This window comes from Sceloporus undulatus, chromosome 4, assembly GCF_019175285.1.
Source record: "Sceloporus undulatus isolate JIND9_A2432 ecotype Alabama chromosome 4, SceUnd_v1.1, whole genome shotgun sequence".
NCBI classification, from domain to species: domain Eukaryota; kingdom Metazoa; phylum Chordata; class Lepidosauria; order Squamata; family Phrynosomatidae; genus Sceloporus; species Sceloporus undulatus.
Window position 1 is genome coordinate 92,292,950 of NC_056525.1, and position 20,023 is coordinate 92,312,972.

Consider the following 20,023-nt stretch of genomic DNA (forward strand, 5'->3'; position numbering starts at 1 on the left):
TGGGAATCCAGGCAGCTTACAGCAGCGGGAATAATAGATGTTTCCCTGCCCTCAGGCTTACAATCTAAAAGACACGACACAAAAGGAGAGGGGAAGGGAATCAGGTCCAGCATTCTTCTCTCCCTCCGAGGCCTGGACCAAGACAGATCGACTGGAAGGAGGGCTCTTTTTCTTAATCGAGGCCGGGCCCGACGGCGTTGGGTCTGTCCTTTCACTGCCTCTAAGACTAGATATAATAATACAATATAATAATAATACACGCATGTTCATGGGCATCTAAGTGTTTTACATAGGGACAGTCCCCCAGAGAGTAGAGAGGACAACAGACAAAACAGTAGGGGATTAAATGTATGTAGATACTGTTGACTCTTGAATCTGGCCTTCAAAGTCCAGAATTTAGACTATTTGATCACTATGCTATTTTTGCTTGGGATAAGCGAAATATACACACACACGCCTTTTTTGAAAGCTCACGCCAAACGAATCTCGAGAAACGACAACACAGAAAGAACCACAACCCGGAAACATACATATTTCATCTCAAAAGAAAATAAATGTACAGTGTTCTTAAAACATCTACAATTATATGTCATATTTCACATTCTTGCTGTGTTCATTTTATTCATAGACTGGAAGAGAAATACAATTTTCTTGCTTCTCCATGTTTGTAAAGGAAGTGCCAGGTCTCAAAGGTTTAAAGCTGTCTGAATTGCATTCCATCTTTCATGAAAATGCTGCTTCTTAATTTGATCAAAGATACCCATCTATAGCTATTTACTGATGGCTACGTGAAAGAGAATGAGAAGGTTGGCCCTCCAAACATACACAGCACAAAGCAGTGTTTGACAGATTTCAGGGGTTCAGGGTCCATTTCTCCTCCCCTGGGATCAGCATGAGCTTCACCATAGCACCAAAATAAAACTGGAAATGGCTGCTGTACCAGCTTCTGGTTCTGTAATACTGCTTGGGGGAAGGAATAAGGCATGTGTGACTACTGTGTGTATGTGACTGCACCTTGTTCTAAAGTACTAATCCAGAAATGTCAAGCACAGCCATTCTCCACCCCTGAATTTACATTGTATGTGGAGGACCATAGGTTACTGTTGTCTTCTAGTTTCTCTCTTTCGGTAGGGGAAGGAGTGTTTCTTATCTGAGTCTTCATACCAGGTTTTTTTTCCAACCACAAAATGATATTTAGGATGTTTTGTTTTGTTTTTGGTCCTGTTACACTGACTGAAACAAAAATGTACCCCAGTGGCAAAGTGCCGTGTATATCTGTTGGGGGGGTTATATCTCAGATGTTTTTGATTGCAAACGCACACACATAGAGACCCCTGTACATGGCAGGTGGGAGAAATTAAGGGACATTGCTTACAACTTCATGTTTGAATATTGTAAAATGCTTTCTTGTATGTTTATTTTTACAATAACTCTACAAGAACCTAACTCTTGAGGATTAAAATAATCTGACCTTTAAAATGTTGTTGCCTGAAACAGGGTGCCAAAATGCTACCTTGTCTCTTCCATGGAGAGAACCTGACCAGAGGGGCAGATGAACCTTATTTCAACATTGGCAATGGAATATTTCCAACAACCACACTTAATAATAATAATAATAATAATAATAATAATATGTTTTATTTTTATACCGCTTTTCCGAGGTGATCAAAGCGGTTCACAAAAATTAACACATCATAAAAACAATTCACAAAACCCAATAAAAATCAACAATGTGCAATAAAGACAAGCAAGATGGCGGTCGGGAGGAGGCCTGGTCTTCTTAGCAGGCGGAGGCCTGTTGTTGCTGGCCTGCTTCTCTCCCCCTTTGGACTTTGGACAACACCTATTATTGCTGCCTCATAATTTGCTGTGTGAGCCAGCTCTTTTAGGAGATTATTGCATTGAATTTAAAGTGATTTATCCCTGATGGGATTAAATTGTGTTTAATTTTAAAAGCAAGTGTTATTGCATGCAGTCACAGCAGGCCGAGTGCAACCCATATGCAGCCCAGATCCCAGCTACACTTATCCATCCGCTTTTCAAAAACAGCTCCTGATAACACCCACTTTTATCCCATTGGGGATAAATCACTTTAAATTCAATGTGATAATCTCCTTACTCTCTGTAATTCTAGTGCTGGATCTGACTATACATATGCAGACCTAAACAGAGGCCATGGAGATGTGGTGAATGAAATGCAGCATGAGGTGCTGGAATGAGTTGCCTTACATAATCTTTTCCATACAAGGAATCATGCATTTTTGACTATTCCAAGCATTCAGAGCACCGTTGTTGCATCAATATATTACCCTTATTTGATACCTCCCAATGTTTCACAGCTAAAAACCAGGACATGTATGGCCAAACACCATCAGAGTGTGGTCAAGATGGCAACAATTATTAGTGTGCAAGAATACCCAAGCTAGGAAAGGCTTTGCTTTTCCCTGAGCTTTTTGGGAAGATACAATCCCCTCTCCTCTCCCCAATTCTGAATTAACTGAGTGAAAATCTTCTTTTGTACTTTGAGCAAAACTGTTTGCAGCAGTTGAAGTAACTGGGGACAAAGAGGGAAAATGGGAGAAGGAGAGAGAAACTGGGACATATTAAAAGTGTATTTTGAAAAGTGGGACAAAAAAGGATTAACAGGACTATCCCTGCCAAATCTTGACAGTTGGAGGGAACGGCCTTTAATAAGGAGGATAAATATAAGCTTCACCAGTTGACTTCTGTTTGCATAACATCTGTTAACAGCACTAATTTCTCTTTGAGCTATTTTCAGACTCCCTCCCAACTTTTTTCAGAGTCTTTTTGCAGTTCTTCAACCTTCAGGCTTGCTTGTGTCTACTAGCACTGCCTGTTGCGTATGCATGTGTGTGTTACTACATGTATGCAAACACTTGAATCAGTATTACAGAATATTATAACTCAATACCTAGAGAGACAAAACTGAAGTCTGATTGCAAATGTTACGTAACTGCCAGGGAGAGAAAGAGAGAGACAGAAGTAAAGAAATGCAAAGAAACACAACTGTAAAACTGTTGTAGTATGTCATCCAGATGATGAGGGCCTTTGAAGAAGAAAAGACTACATAAAGATATAATTTTGGATTATATAACATATGTAATTGTAATTTTTTTCTTTAGTACATGACATTTTCTTGGAGTAGTTTTAAGGCCATATGGGTTTTATCTTTAGTTAATTATGAAGGCAATAATCTTGTCTCTATTTTAATAGCATGTTCACTCAACTACTACACTGGGAACCTTTGACAATAATTCCTTTCTATTAATAGAAGAGGACCTCTAACTCAGAATCTTGATTCCTACTACTAAATTTGATTCTTTAACTGTTTTGGAATTTCATTCTAAGAGGGTTTTTTGGACTAAATTATATTTACATGTTTTTAATATGTCCTTTGTGTTGCATTTCTTTAAGAGATTGGCTAATTGGCTTCAATGTGCTACCAAAAAAACCCAGCTTTTAATACTGATTGTACTTCTTTGGGGTTATTTCATGATTTCCATGGATGGATACTTCTACATCCAGACATGATTGATTCAGGATGATTAGTTCAGACAAACTATGCTATTTAGAAGGAGACTTGAGGTTACAAACAAACAAACCTAGCCACCCTCTGCAGATAGTATAAAAAGAAGTTGTTTTGCATATTCATTGGCATTTTAGGCATTTGAACATATCGCTATACATCTGTTCAGCAACTTAACTATTGTCTTTTTATTGTTGCTGTTTGTGACTGCTTTTTAAGTGATCTTCCAATTTGAGTTGAAATGCTGTATGAAAATATAAATGAAAATATATTTGTGGTGTAACACTATGAACTGGAAGTGCAAAGACAGGAGGAGCAATGACAAGGTTACAGTGGAACATTAAGAAAACAAAAATAATGATAATTTACATAATTTTATGCAAAGACATTAAAATAATAAAAGGTTTTCTATACCTTACCTCAGTCTTAGATCACAATGAAGACTATAGGCAAGAAATCAAAAGAAGACTTTGGCCTGTTACAAACAGCCAAAATAAAGCTGCTTCGAGTCACAGTGGAGATATGGGGTTTCAATGATGCATGCATCCTAAGAGTCCAGAAGCCACACCAAAGCCATGCTCCAGTCCTTAGGGCTAGAGCATGGCTTTGGTGTGAGTTCTGGACTCTTAGGACGCATGCATCATTGAAACACCATATCTCCACTGTGACTCGAAGCAGCTTTATTTTGGCTGTCTGTAACAGGCCTATGACTTGGAAGAGTGGTGATGAAGGACCTGGGCAAGATCAACAAGTGTAAAGATATACCACTGAATACCATAGTTAGGATTGTCCATGCCATAATATTTCCAATCTATATGAATGGTTGTGAAAGCTGGAGAATGAAGAAAGCTGATAAGAAGAGAATTTGAAATGTGGTTCTGGAGAAGAGTTCCGTAGATACCATGGATTACCAAAAAGTTTACAAAAAAGATGAATAAATGGGTCCAAAAGCAAATAAAGCCTGAACTCTACCTAGAATCCAAGAGACTGGCACTCTCTCTAGAAGCAAACTGAGGCTATTGTACTTTCAACATATCATGAAAAGACAGGACTTATTACAAAAGTAATGACTTGCAAGGCAGAAAGCAGTAGGAAAAGAGGAAGGCTTGACTCAGATAAACTCAGTCAAAGAAGTCATCACCTTGAATTTGAAATGCTGTATGCAGGTTACATGAGCAGGGTTGTTGATAACCAGGTGTCTTGGAGGTCTCTCATTCATAGAGTCACCATAGGTCAACTTTATGGCAACAAACAGCAAAAACACCAGTGAATTAAAAGCTGAGAAGCTGCTGTATTAGTAAGAAACAGCAAAAGATACTTAGGTCAGTGACCCTAGAGTCACTGACACAAGATGTTGATAAGGCTCATCAGATGGGGCCAGAATGTTGAGGCGTTGAATGTAATAACACTAGTTTATCATCTATCCATGCCATATTGCTATTTTATGCTTATAGTCCCATATTAAATAGCATCTTTAATATGATAAATATTAATATGATAATATGATACATGGATAAACTACTCAGCATGTGCCATGTTGATCTTGGTTCAAAGCAGGGGTGCTCTTGGATGAAAGCCAATTACTGTGTAATGTAGTTCTTCATTCTAGAGCAGTGATTCCCAAAGTAGATGGTACACCCCTCCATGCAGGTGGTAGAATGATCCAGTGGTGTGGTGAGGTAGAAAGAAGGCAGTAGGGGATGGTGAGAGGAAAGGGAAGCGGAAGGGGGCTTCAGTCAAAGTATTTGGTGTGCAAGAAAGACAAGGGGAACGAGAAGTCTTTAGGATCATAGTGAAGGTGAGGATTGCATTAAACCTCTTTTCAGGTTCTCCAGAAAACCACCACACAACCTTGCTGATCATTTTGTGTAGTGGTGTCTCCCACTCTTTGCCTGCCAATGTGAGTTCACTCCCTTACCAGCGTCTTTCACTAGTAGTGGCAGCTGGGAAAACTGTGCAAAGCTTGGGCACATGGCATTGCTTCTGTAGCTCAGAGTGGCACCATTTTGGGACAGATTGGATCAAAGAGTTAGAACACATGGTGGCAGTGGCAAAATGGCAGCAAAAAGGAGCTTTCAAATTTGAGACCCTGCTTAAGCTTTGTGAGCTTTGCTGGGACTTGGCTAGCAGGTTGAGGTAGCATTGCTGTTCCTGCTTTCTTTCATCAGACAGGCTGTGTGGGGAAGACATGTCTCTGGGAAAGGAGTATCTGTGCTCAATTCTTGGAAAGAGTCCTTTTTCTTGGAGCAAATCTTGTAGTTAAAATCTCTCCCTTTCTGGCCCACACCAGTCTCCAGTCCAGAGCATGTGGCCTCTACACACCAGTTGCACCTTCCTCCAGTGAAGGACTGAGAATACCTTCTCTCTAGGGAGAAGCTTCTCCCTTGCACCTGGTCACCCTGCGAGCAGCAACTGAGCAGCTAACTGAGCAGCAACTAAGAGGCCGCTTGTCCGCACTGGTCTTTGCTGCATTAGCATGGGTGAGAAGCTTCTCAGTCACTGCTCAGTTGCTGCTCCCAGGATGACAGGGCACAATGAGAGCAGCAACTGAACAGCCAGTCACACAGCAACCAAGAAGTCTCTTGCCTGTGCCAGCCTTAGCTGCAAGGCTGGTACAAGCAAGAAGCTTCCTGGTTGCTGCTCAGCCAGCTGCTTGGTTGCTGCTCCCAAAGTGATTGGCTGTCACGAAAGCAGCAACCAAGATTGGTTGTTTTGAATTTGCAATAGGACCAGACTTAATATCAAAAAATATATGCTGGAGAGGGTGCTAGGGTTGCTGCCCAAAAGGAAAGGGGGCGGTAGTCTGAAAAAGTTTGGGGACCACTGTCCATGAGCACTCCTGCTTTGATCCAAGATCAACATGGCACATGCTGAGTTCTTTGATAAAGAGCCTTTATTGAAAAGGTAAAGAACCTTTTCAATAAGAATTCTAAGGGAGACTGAAGCTTTGCACCATGTTGTGTAAGAATTTCCAAATCAGTCTGTCAAAGGTTTTTCCATGTTTATTGACAAGAGCAATACAGGATTACATATACATTACATAACAGTAAGGCAGAGTTGCAGTGTACTAGAAAAAGCTTTATACCAGTCATGGGATATTCATATTGCCTTGCAGCTTTACATTTTTCATATGTTTAATTGCCAGCTCAGTTTGATACATGGAGAACTAGGATGACACCAACAAAAATAATGCTGTCTTTTCAATATGTTTTGTGATGCAATCAAGATGTCTCTTTCATCTTGAGCTACAAACAGAGTCAAGGATCTGGCTCAAACTTCAGTTCAGGTTCATATTTGATTAGAAATATGTTTGTTATTTAAAAGGATTCATTATGTGTATTACCTTTCAAGGGCTTAATTGTTAATTTGCTGGTAGCTTTACTTAATTTCTTACTGAATGAAAGAAATGTAGCTTTAATTTAGACTAAACTACTTACAGTTCAATATTTATTAACAAAAAGTAATATCTATTAATGTAAATCTATTTTCAATATGCTGTAGCATTCCATAATTAAATATGGCTTTTACTGTGATTAATTGATTTGGGATGACTGCCACTGAAGAATTATTTTCAATGAAGATCTGTCTGTGCAGCTTGCTCTTGTGCTTCATAGTACAGTGCAAGTGGGCAAAACTGTGAGAACTGAACGCGATATCAAGTGCATTGCTTTGATTTAGAGAAGTAATAGCCATTATTCTGAATTCATAAGATAAAATAAGTAATTTACTATAAGAAAAAGGAAAAGGTTTTCAAAACAAGATTAATTTAACTGATCATTATAAAATGGAATGATTATTAGGCAATATATTTTAAAAAGTGTTTCCAGATAATAACAACAACAAAAATGTAAAACAATACAAGACTGGAATTTATTCTGTTGTATTTTCCACATCATTTAGTTTCCATGTATTAACAAGAACAAAATTGTTGTTGTTGTTATGCAGATGTTGTTATTGTTGTTGTTGTGTGCCTTCAAGTCATTTCTGACTTATGGTGGCCCTATGGCAAACCAATCATAGGGTTTTCTTGGCACATTTCTCCAGAGGGGGTTTGCCATTGCCATCCTCTGAGGCTGAGAGAGTGTGACCCACCCAGTCGGTTTCCATGGCCAAGCCAGGATTCATACCCTGGTGACCCAGTGTCCTAGTCCAATACCCAAATCATTACACCACATTGGCTGTCTGTTATGGAGTTGTCTCTGATAAATGAGACTTGCTACAGTAATCTTGTCTGAGTTTCAGCCCAACCTCAGTCTGTAATCAGTGGCCAAATTCCTATGCACTTTTAAAATACTGTAAATATACAGTTGTGTAGTTATGTTTGATCCCACTACATCACCAGTTGTTCAGTGACCACCACAGCCGTGATTCCACCTGCTGCCAAAGGCTGAATAGCTGGCCTTTTCCTTGCCAAGTCAAAAGCAGTGTGTGAGAGAGTGTACAAAACACCTCGCTGCACTAAAGTCAACACATAAAAACATATGAAAAAGTATAACTGTTTTTACACTAAATTAGTGCCCCATGGGATTCCTGCCATTGAGCCCAATCTCAGTGGAAGAGAACAAGTTGTCAGCAATAGAACGGTTACACATAAAGCAGCAGAAGAGGAATAGCAGCATTTCCAGGAGCTGCTATGCTTGTCACCATGAAGGTGGGCTGTGCTAATGAGTACTCCAAGATGGAATAAAAGTCTTACAAGATCCTTATGTCTGGATGAGGGACTGGGCACTCTCACTGTATTCATGTTTCTGTTTTCCAGCCATCTGGGTCTCTACCATCATACCAAGGAGAGCCCTCTCACCCTATCTCCCCCCGTAGAGGAAGTGCTACCTCATTCTGAGAGAAGGTGGATATATATCAAATAAGTGATGAGGCATATAGTACTGGAAGGAAAGATATATGGGGCAGGTTGCTGCAATCAGCTGGCAAGACTAAATTAGACCTTCCTGAGCCAAGACTTCCTACTGGCCACTTTTGATTATTTCATCCTGCTGGGAATGCTGAAAGAAGTGATTGAGATGTTCATTCATTGAGCTTAAATAGTGGTGGATACATCAGGAATTTGGAAGCATCTTCATTTGTATTTGGATCCTGCTGCCTCTTTCCCACCGTGCTGGACCCATTCTGCCATCCCTGGAGAACCAGAATGATAAACGTCATTGATAGTCATGGATAGATAAATCATTGTCTCAACGCTCAGATCTAAAGCCAATGATTAGGTCCATGTAGAGTAGACCTACCTAAATACCCTGAAAGCACCAGATTGTCTCTTGTGTTTTCCCAAAACCTAAACCTGTCATACTTTTATGTAGTTAAATGGTAGAAAAGGTCATGAAGACATCTGTGCCTCCCCTGGCAACTGATAACATCTTGCTGTTGAGCACTTTGTACTTGCTTGAAGTTGGTTACAGCTGGTTACTTTTGCTTCTTTTTAAAATTTAAACTTCTAGATATGATAAATATTAGAGAGAATAATATTCCCTTGGCTCTCATCCAGGTAGGTGAAATATTTTAGTCCACTAGACTATATGTAAGAATCTTACCAGATTCTACATTTTGTTGCCGAATTCACAGATAATTAGACTGCAGCCTAATTGTGGCATTGTCACCTGAACAGTTATGGTGTCCCCAGACTTCACCTCTTTGCCATGTAGGACTTTTTTTAACTGATGAAAGTACAATGGGCATTCCACATTCACTGGGGTTAGGGCTGCACAACTTCATGAAGTGGGAAAACTGCAAATGTAAAAAACCCACTTTTTTTACTTCAGAGAAAACCTCTCTAAGAATCTCTAGGTCCTCCAACACAAAACTATGGTCCACATCCACTAATAGCTATTAGAAAAAACATTTCATCCCAGACCATCTGTATTTTTACTCTGAATGTATGGGTTTTGTGAAACAGCCTTGATTCTGTACCCACAACACTTCTCTTGGCTTGAAACATTTTTATGCAATACCATAGAATTTCATGGGGCAAGTAAATATCCCAGATTAAGTCACTCAGTGCAAGGGTTTTATTTATTTTTTAATTGCCTAGATAAGGATTAATTTACAATAAAACAGAAGTATTTTTTAAATAAATATAACCTGTTTCTCTTCTCCAAGCAGAGGTTCCAAAACATCTACAAATAGCTACAAAGCAAATATATTAATTACAAAAACTTTTCTCTTCTCCAAGTGGAGAACCATCTACAAATATCTACAGAGCTAATATATTCATTACGAAAAAAAATGAAGACAAACAGGAAAAATCAAACAAATCTTAACGAGCATAGAAATTAAAATTAAAATCAAGACTGCCGCTGAAGCTTTCCCTTTTTCTCATCTTTCCCTCCATCTTTTACACACACCAATATGTACTGCAGGGACTCCTCCAACTTGCAAGAGCAGATTTTAAGCAGGTGGGGAAGGACCCTAGGGAAAAGGGGAAACTGCTTTGTTGATATATGTAATTTCATTGATAGAAAATACTTTTTAAACAGTAATCAAAATCTTGCCAGATTTTTTAAAAAGTTTTCAGATGATGAAATGCTGATAGAGATGATGATCAAGTATCATGTAATGGGGAGTTCTATCTACTGAGTTCCACTATTGGTATCACCACCATCCATAACTCAAAAAGCAGGATATAAATTAAATCAATAAACAAAATATAAATCAATAAATTTGAAAAGCTGTCCTCAGATTATATCAAAGAGCCAGCAATTTTATATAAGAGAAAAATGTTCTTGAAAAAAAAAGTTGGTTCACAGACATTAAAGCTTTAAATTAGCCTGGTAGTCATAAGAAGAAACAGGAAATTCTTATGCAGGCATAAGGCTAGAATTACATGATGGCAGGTAAGCAGTTTTACCCAGAGCAGTGGATTTATCCATTGTTCCTCTGAAAACTTGCTTAACAGGAGGCAGCTGTTTCATAGGCCTGGTAACAGGCTAATATCGTCAATAGAAAGATGGATGCAGAAGCTAGATCTAGCTTGAAAACATAGGCTATTAGCCTCTCAGCAGGCATAAAACCATTTTGCAGGCTAGTAGCTTTGGCTTATCTACAAGGCTTTCTAAAAGATCAGAACCAGTGTCTGAAATTGTACCCACAAATATAACCGTAAAATTTAGCATCAGACAGGATATTTAGTAAAATTCTGCACTAAGCAAAACTGTTGAATAGTGTTCAAGGGAAGACCTATGTAGTGCTGGTCAAAGGACAGACTCAGTTGGTGTACTAGTCAAAGTAGAACAAGTACACTGCTTGCCACAATCACCACCCTGGCATCTAGAAGTCACCTTTTCCTCTCTGCCCCACAAATCTGACTTTTCAACAGGAATACATCCTCATATGAAACTGATTATCTCTCCTGAACAGCAGCCTGTTTCAGTTAGAGTATCACTATATTATTTTATTAATTTATTTCAAGAATTTATAGCCGGCCTTTCTCCCATAATGGGATTCTTTGCCCTTATTTAATCTGAATGTATTAGTTTTCTTCATGCCTATTATTGAGCTTGCATATTAGTTCAGTTTCCCTATTCTGAGGTGGTAAGCATATATAGCACTATATGTCTTCTGCATATGGTATCTAACTGTAATTATTGTCGACAAAGAAAGCATTAAAAAGATGACTTCACATGTTTTGTACCAAATAGTTTTGTTTTAATTTTATTTCTTATTAACGGTGAATGTAGGAGTAGAGGTTGGAGAAGGATGTAATTGTATGAGAATATTAAAGTGATTTTAACTTTTTCTGTATAATACTGTCATAAACATGCTTACTTAGAAGTAAGCTAAACTAGGACTTACTCCAAGTAAGTATGCATAGGACTGCAGCCTATCTGAACTATTTCTTTTTTTGTTTGTTTCTCTCACACTAGAATCTCAATTCTTATCATTGTTATATTTTGAATTCACTTGCTGGACATTTCCTCTGGTATTTAGTGGAGTGGGGGATCAGTTTCCAGAGAATATCTGAAACGGCCCAGATACTACATTTCATTAGGTTAGGGTTCAATCACAGGGAATGTTTGCCACATTATAATCTCATGATCAGAGGATGGTGACTTCAACAAGTCAAGCATTAAGCATGAGAAACTGGGTTAGGATTCTGAACTAAAACTAAGATTTTGTTTTAGTTGTTCAGGTTAATTTCCTTAATTGCCAAATGATTTTATACCACCATGAATTGGAGGACTATTTTGATGAAGAACTTTCTGAAAACACTTTGCTGCAAAGAATAATCTTCCTTTTTCTGCCTTGATTTTGGGCCTATATGGGCCTAAACCTGTGGGAAAAATACCCCCATCTCTTGTCAGTCTCCAAATTTATCATTTTGTTTAATATGACATAGAAAAATAGAAAATTTAGTTTCCAACTCTTTCCTATTGTTATAAATTAGCTCTTTCTTTAGTGCCATAATCCATTTGGTAGTGTTAGTCACCACTTCTGCTCTAGCAGTTCCATCTTTTGGGCATTGAAATTGATTTTTCTCATCTTAGCATTTGAAGATCCAGAGTGTGCCCCTTGCCCCATCGCCTGGGAGAGTACAATGGCACCAACAGCAGAGGATGTGAAGGCAGCACGTTTTCGAGCACCTGAAATGGCAGCATCAGGAGCATCAGCACGAATAGACTGTGTTGAGGTAGTTCTCCCACACTATACTATGAAACCAAAACAGTTTGGGGATACTACATGCTGATGGAGGCTGCCTATTGCTATATTGATCTTTGTGCAAAATGTTTGCTGTGGTTTTGGATGTGCATATTTTCTTGGAGAAGAAAATCTGCCCTCTGTATGTGTGAACTGCTTAGATGTACCCTGCACCAGTTCCCAGGAAACTTATCAGTTCACAGGCACAGCCATACATTGTGAAGATCAATATTTATAATGTAGTTGAAGCAGCCACTATATCACATGGAATATTTTTTAAAGCTATTATAATCATTAACAGTACCAATAAATATAAAGTGACATTAGTGTCAATGTAGGAAAACTGTAGGTAAGCTTCATATTTCTATTAAAGCCTCCAGTCTTCATTGTTAAATTTCTTTTTAAAAAAGTACTTATTCGCTGTCAGAAGATTGAAAATCAACAGACATTAATGACATGAGACCAGAGGGAGATATATATGTGTCTGCGAGACCACATCAGACATTCCAGGAAAGAAGCAAGAGTGACTTGTGCTTCATATTCCCATGTTTCCACGTCTCAGTTGACATTAACTGATACTCATGTCCCCTATGGGGAAGTGAGCCTGAATACTCTAAATCATGACCGTGAACTTCTCTCTCTGGGGGATGTGTGCATTTCTGTCTTACAATAAGATATGGAAAACTGAGAGATGAAGCCAAAGTCACTCGAGTTTACTCTGTTGACTTCTCTGTGGACTGTCTCAAATAGCTGTGGTGGATACATAGAGAAAGAAATAAAATTCTGCCAATGTTACTATTTCTTTAAACACAGGAGTGACTTTTTAGATGTATTCTTATAAATTCCAAAACAGAAAACTTTGTAGGCATATTATTGAGGTCTCTGATATTTGTGTTGGAAAGACTGGATGTTATAGTGCAGTACAGAAACAAGACATTTTCCATATATTTAATTTTTTTAAAGTTGGTACACTATCCTTTTATTTGTATCAATCATTCTGTTTTGAAAGGCATAAATATATGCCATGGAAACAGAGGTATTGGGTTTTTTTAGACATGTTCTTCTGTAGAGGTGTGTGTGCACCTTTGCTTCCTGTGGCAAAATTTGAAGCGCGAGTTCTAACATTATGAAATAATTTGGGATCCATTTCTGTAAAGAAGATCAAAGCAATATAGTGGCTTGGATATTTCAAGAGAGGCGTAAAGTCTATATATATTTATTGTCCTAGGAATGTAGCATTGACTAATAAGTATGTTCTGGTTTCAATCCAAGCTGTGGCAAGAATTGTTTCTTTTCAGTCAAAGCTGTGGAGCAAGAATTGTTTAATTTTCACCACTCATGGTTTGTTTTTTCAATTTAAATGGCTCTTGCTCTGTGTTGCTGTGTTGCTCTTAGTCCACTGGGAAGAATATATGGATACCTGATTTTTAAAAAAGATCTGCTTAGATTGATTTATTAAAAGTGCTTTCTTTATCCAGGCACAGTATGAACATTTTCCTGCCTTCCTCTTTTTTTCTTGCACCAAATATTTATGACTAAAATTATGATTCGTTATGTTTGCATAGTAAGGCTATTACCTGCCATGGCAACAATTATAAAAAGTGTCCTTGGTTAGTAATACAGAGGGACTCCTTTACTTTGATGGGTTTTAAAGATGTATATCTACATAAGAAACTAGGACAGAGTTCTATCATTTTATTATATTACCAAAAATATAAATATTGATGCCTGTTCTATTTTCAGCTTTAACAAGGACTGATATATTATACTTTTGAGTGCTTTGCCTCTACTTCTGTGATAAAGATAATCTCAGGAGGCTTTAGGTGTTTCCTGCTCCTTTAGCTTTTCTAGCATGAACTTCATGCCTCTCTCCCACCTAAAATCTGTAATGCTATCTAAACCTACCCAAGAGTAAGTTTAAGGAACACAACTGTTTCTCAGGAGACATCTGTAACATTGCATTGCTCTCCTTCATTGGCATACAGCGTGTGGCCTTTCCCAGTTGTTAGAGTCTTTGCAGTCAGTTCCACTTTTGCCATACTGGTCCAGGCCCATTCTGTGGCAATGATAAATTATTTGAAGAGCTAATATGCAGTCTGAGGATGACATAACACAAAATTCTGTGACCTAAATCCAATTGTTGTTTCTTCCCAGAACAGGACCATTGAATCGATGAGAATTTAATGTCAACACTTACAGAAATTCTATTGATCCAGAGTCTTTTCTTGTTGGGAGTAACAATTGAATTTAATCCTCCATCTTAGGCGGTATCTGCACTGCAAAAATAATGCAGTTTAATGCTGCTTTAACTTCCCAAGTGTCTGTACAAAGTGCTAGTAGTGCCATTTTGAGCATGTGTTTCCTTTGCTGCCTCTGTGCTGGGGTGCTCATACACATTTGTCCTTCTCTCTCTCTCTCTCTCTCTCTCTCTCTCTCTCTCTCTCTCACACACACACACACACACACACACACCAACAGCTTTTTAAAAAGCGTTTCAGATAGTTTTTCTAACATCTTTTTTTAAAATGTTTAGCTAAGTGCAGATAAGGCTTGCCTATTTTCCTGGGCTTTTTACGGAACATTCATTTTTTGAATTTTGTTCATCTCCACAAACAGCAATGTGCAAAGCCCTGTGCTCATGGCAAATGAAAGATGGCAGGGGCAGAGCCATGAAACACTTCTATGCTCCCTCTGTGTCATCTTGTTCACTAGCCAGAGACTGCATGTAATGATGACACCTGCAGAAATATGTGACAAAAGTGGAAGTGTGTATGTTCATATCAACGATGGACAGCTTAAAATGATAATAATGTGCAGAGGCCACTTATATGTGGCCACAAATGATTTGCAGAAACTTTCTTCTTAGGCATCATTTTCATTAGCAGCAGCAACCACAATGGTGTTGTATGTGTCCACTGATTTTGAATAGATGAATTGACACAGGAGAAGTGAAGACAGTTAAGCGTTGATGTAAATGTACAGAAATGCCCTCAGAAGGTCCTCTCCCTTGTTCCCACCAAACAAATGTGAGAGGATGGTAGAACAGAGAGAAGAGCCTCTCCAGAAGATCTTACAGCTCTAATGGGCTCATAAACTTACAGTTATAATGGGCTCCTTCAAAAAGTTGGATCCAAGCTATGTAAGGTTTTAAAGGTCATTACTAGTGACCAGAAGTGGTCAGAAAGCCATTTTGCAATTATAAAAGGTAAGTGCAGTATAAAACCTAGACTATTAATTTAAGTTCAAGAAATTCCTACTTTGTGGCAGGCTGTCACTGGGTTTTAAGTTCCAGGTTGAGAACATCACACAAGGCTTTTAAAACTGGAGAGTGAAATGGGAAAATGAGAGGGAGGGACAGGAAGGGAGGGGAGTCATTCATGCTTATGTACAAACATTCACTTGATACAACATTGAACAACTCTAACATTATTAACAGCATGTTTTATTTCTGTGAGTGCACATAAATTTCTTATTTCAAATTTATTTAATCTTTAGGTAATAGTGAATTACCTCTTTTACTGATGACTGAATAAGCTGTCAGGATTCTTGGAGACATGTGGCCATTTCCATCCCTTGCCCTCATAGCTGGATAAATCAAGCCGTAACAATCTGCTTACACACTACAACTGTATCATTGAAAGAAGGGATTGAAGATGCAAAATTGAAATTTTTTCCAACTGAATATAAGGGGGGGGGGGGGTTTCCCATCCTTTAAATCATGTAATGGATAAGACAGATTTTAATTTATCTATTTATTTATTGAATTTATATCCTGCCTTTCTCCAAAGGTGGGATTCAGTGTCAGTTCCCTTTTGGACAGGTGTAATGCAGACAAAGTACACGTTATAGGACAGAACGTTCTTAGGCAGGTAGTGCTAGACCCATCATCATATCTGTTTCCAAAGGAAAGACAATACACTTGGAAAACTTCCCTTCTCCATGTTTTTCTCTAGGCCTCCAAGCCAACTCTGTACTAAAAAGTGATGAGTTTTCAGATCAGTTTGTAACAAGTCCTCCTTGCTCAGAAGACTGTCACAGACTGTGCAACTTTATTTCACACTGGTATTTTCTTTCTGACTAGTGGCTGGGGGCATCTCCTGGACTCATGACCAGTAATTAGCATGTATTGTTATTATCAGACTACTCTAAATATCAGGGAAATTTCTGAATAGCTGAAGAGCATGCCTCATGCATTACTTCACCTTTGAGCCTAGCCATTCACAGTGGGAAATGTTAATGCAGGGCATTTTAAAAATGTTTTTTCTCTCTCGTTTGTGTACACTTAACTCTTGCAAAATTTATTTTCAAGGCATAATGGGTGTATAGTTCCAGCCCAGGCAGATCAATGAAATATTGCTAATAAGAGATTTTCAACTCTTTTGGCAGAAGTTGTAAATCATACAGTTTAGGAATAGCGGCTAATGAAATCATGGGTGGCATGACAATGTAGAATGGCAATCTTATGAGAAAAATATTTTTCTGGAGTTGTAAGAACGTATTTTATATGGTATGGAATTGGGGAGGGTTTTTTTCCCCCTAAAAATAAAAATAAAATTGGTTACTGTATTTCACAGAGTATATGGGGAGCACAGGAATACAGTGAATCATTCTATTAGTTTATACTGTGAGAATGAAGTTATACAGATTGGAATGTGTGTGTCAATAACTATGCAATAAGTAGCCTGTTCTCCAGTCTAATGGGACCATTAGCACAGTCCCACATACACATAGCTTTCTTCTTTTCTTCCCTTTTTCACAGTCATGTACTGTGCTTGCTCTCTCTCTGTGTTACTTTTATAAACTTTGGGTTGATTTGTGAGATATACTTGAGTTTGACTGGACCTTCCTCACCTTATATTTCAAAGTATGTTTAATTTGTTTTTCTTCCTTGATACCTGATATCTGTCAAGCTAGATCAAATCATTGGTAAAATATAACCCTTCTCCCAATGCTTGTTACTCCACACATTGCTTTTTCTTATTCTTCCTTATATTTACCAGGCCATTGAAAAGTGATGGCAGGACAACTCACACTTGGCAGGAAGGAGTTTGTATTTTGCCCATCAATTTGTGGCTATAAAGCACTCCAGGGTTACTTATAAAAGTGCATGAGAGATGTTGTCCATATGGAACCTTCCCTTCAAAGATTTTTCGAGTGGAGGGTGCAACCTCTCCAACATTTCACAGATGAAAACCTGGGCATGTGTGGATAAGCAGCATCATAGTGTAGTAAAGATGAGCAACCATTATTAATGAAGAAGAATGCACAAGCTAGGAGACACTTTTCCCTGAATCCCTTGGGAGGTACAGGATGATGCTCCCTCCTCTCCTCCCCTTGCTGCTGACTGAGGCCCAGTACAGGCAGACCAAAAGGCGTGTAGCGGTGCCAATACTAGGGTTTGGGAGCATGAATTAAGCGCACACTCCCGACCCCTACAGTGTATCGGCAGCAGCATTATGGTGGCATCCCGTCTGCATGGGCGCCACCATTTTGACATAAGGGACACACAGCATATACACATCGCTGTGTGTTCCTTACATCATGAGTGTGCCAATGGCGCACTCATGACATGCCAGCACTGTCGCAAAAAGAAACCATTTTTTCCGGGTTCTTTTTGGGGCAGAGGGACGCCAGGCAGTTTGGCTACGGCAGCATCCCTCCACAGCCAAACAGACCGCCACCACCCAACCCTTAAGGTATGTACTGCATCTTAGTTGGGTGTGAACTACTTTTATACTTTGAACCTAGTTTGTAGCAACTGAAATAGGCTGAGAAGAGAGGTAGAAAGTGGAAGAGGAGAGAAAAACTGAAAAAGTAAGATGACAGGAATAATCCAGGCTGTCCCTTGCAAATCAGGACAGTTAGAGGATATGAGAGTGCAGTTTTGTGGCTCCTTTAGACCAGACCCCTCCATTTAAATTGTGATGCCTATAAATACAAGACTACCATGTGTGCCTTGGAATGCTTATGGGTCTTTCAGCTGGGTATTTGAAAATATAATCATTAATGATATATATCCAAAACTATCTTAGGAAGTTTTGTTTAAATTGACATTTAACTTACGTTTTAGCTATCACGGCATAGAAGGTTCTGTTCAGAAACATAACTACTGTATAACAGTTTGGAGTGTTCATTGTGTTATCTAATGAGCCCTTATATAATTTTAAGAAAAACCCAACATCTCCCACAACCTTGTCTAGTGTAAAAGTGTGGTAGAATTGTTATCGCTGGATAAAATTGTCATGTTCATTCTTTGATTGTTTACAGGTCAATGCACAAACTGACACAGCTGGAGAGACTTGACCTAGGCAATAACGAATTTTCTGAGCTGGTAAGGAAAATTAGTTTTACAGACTTCCAAACAAAATGCTATTGCACAGATGGATCCTTCAATTATAAAAACGCCCCAGACCTGTGGATTTTCGTCTTTTGGCAAGGATTGTCCCTGTGGGAATCCCAATCGTTACAGAAACCACATTTCACTGTTTTGCTTCCAATACACGGAAAAGCTGTATACAATCTTGCTTTGCATGAATAATAATGCTGTGAATCTATTTCTGCATGTGAAATATTTTATATAAACAGGGAAAATAGTGAGATAATCCAAACAGTCCCTCTGAATCTCTGGTGCTATAGATTATGTAACTTAATTGGAGAATGAACCTTTATTCCAGGGCACTGGAGCACAGAAATATAAAAAGATGAAAAATTCTTTACACTATATAGTTTAGAAATTGTTGTTGTTGTTATATCCTGCCTTTTCCCCATTTTGGGACTCAATGAGCCTTACAATAGTTTTTAGGAAAAATCAGTTAAAAATTCACAAAACACAAAAATTAAAATGTGATTAAAAATGAAGTAACGGATTGAAACTACAGGAAAAAAGATTCCACCTAAACATTAGGTAAGATGTATGTTTGAATTAGAATAAATGATACAGATTTATTTTTATCTTTGGACTACTCAACCATGAAAGTCCACTGGATGACTTTGGCCAAGTTATCTTCTCTCAGCCTCAGAGGAGGGCAATGGTAAACCCCTCTGAATAATTTTGCCCGAAAAACCCTGCAATAAGTTCACCTTGGGGTAACCATATGTTGGAAATGACTTGAAGCCACACAACAAACAACAAAGTTCTGTTCAGTTTTATGTAAGCTGGTTGGTCTAAATTGTAATGAAGTGTTGCTATAACTAAATACTAGATTTATAAAAACTACTTTTTTTACAGCCTGAGGTTCTGGAACAAATACAAAACCTAAAGGAATTATGGATGGACAATAATTCACTCCAAACATTACCGGGGGTACGGATATTTATTGTACAATTTTGTGGGGAAATAAGATAAATGTACAGTATGTTTTGGATACTGTATTCTTGTTGCTTTTATCATATATTGCTGATAACAAAGAAATGTGTACGTGAATATACATTTTGTTCACATTAGTCTGTGTACAAACTATCACTTTGTTAGTGTTGCTACATATTTTAAGTAAATCGTAAGCTTTTCCCCATATGCACTGAACATGTTTGATTAGTTTGGAAAGATCCAATTTATTTGCTTAGTAATTATTTGCTTCTTTAAAGAAGCTGGAGTGGCACATGTGAGAGAAGTGGGTTTTTAAAAAAATTGTTAGATATATTTTCAAATGAGTGAGGAAGTGTTGAGGGAGGTAGGGAGATATATGCATGTGAACTTGAACTAAGCTGGAAAACATTTTCTGTGGCAGGCCTCCCAAGCTGCATAATTAAAGGATGTCTGGCATAATGAAGTGTCTGCCACTCTGACACAGTGCTGATCTTTCTGAAGCTCTAAATCTGGTGCCAATAATTTTG

The 20,023-nt window shown here is 38.4% G+C and overlaps 1 protein-coding gene across 5 annotated transcripts in view; it reads left to right on the forward strand.

Annotated features, from left to right (window-relative positions):
* Positions 1 to 20,023, forward strand: part of LRRC7 (leucine rich repeat containing 7) — a 255,262-nt gene that overhangs the window by 156,683 nt on the left and 78,556 nt on the right. For all 5 annotated transcript variants that reach the window (XM_042461793.1, XM_042461796.1, XM_042461797.1 and 2 more), the window contains exons 7-8: positions 18,458 to 18,521; positions 19,419 to 19,493. In XM_042461793.1, coding sequence (XP_042317727.1) covers positions 18,458 to 18,521; positions 19,419 to 19,493 — 139 coding nt within the window. The remainder of the gene's footprint in view (positions 1 to 18,457; positions 18,522 to 19,418; positions 19,494 to 20,023) is intronic.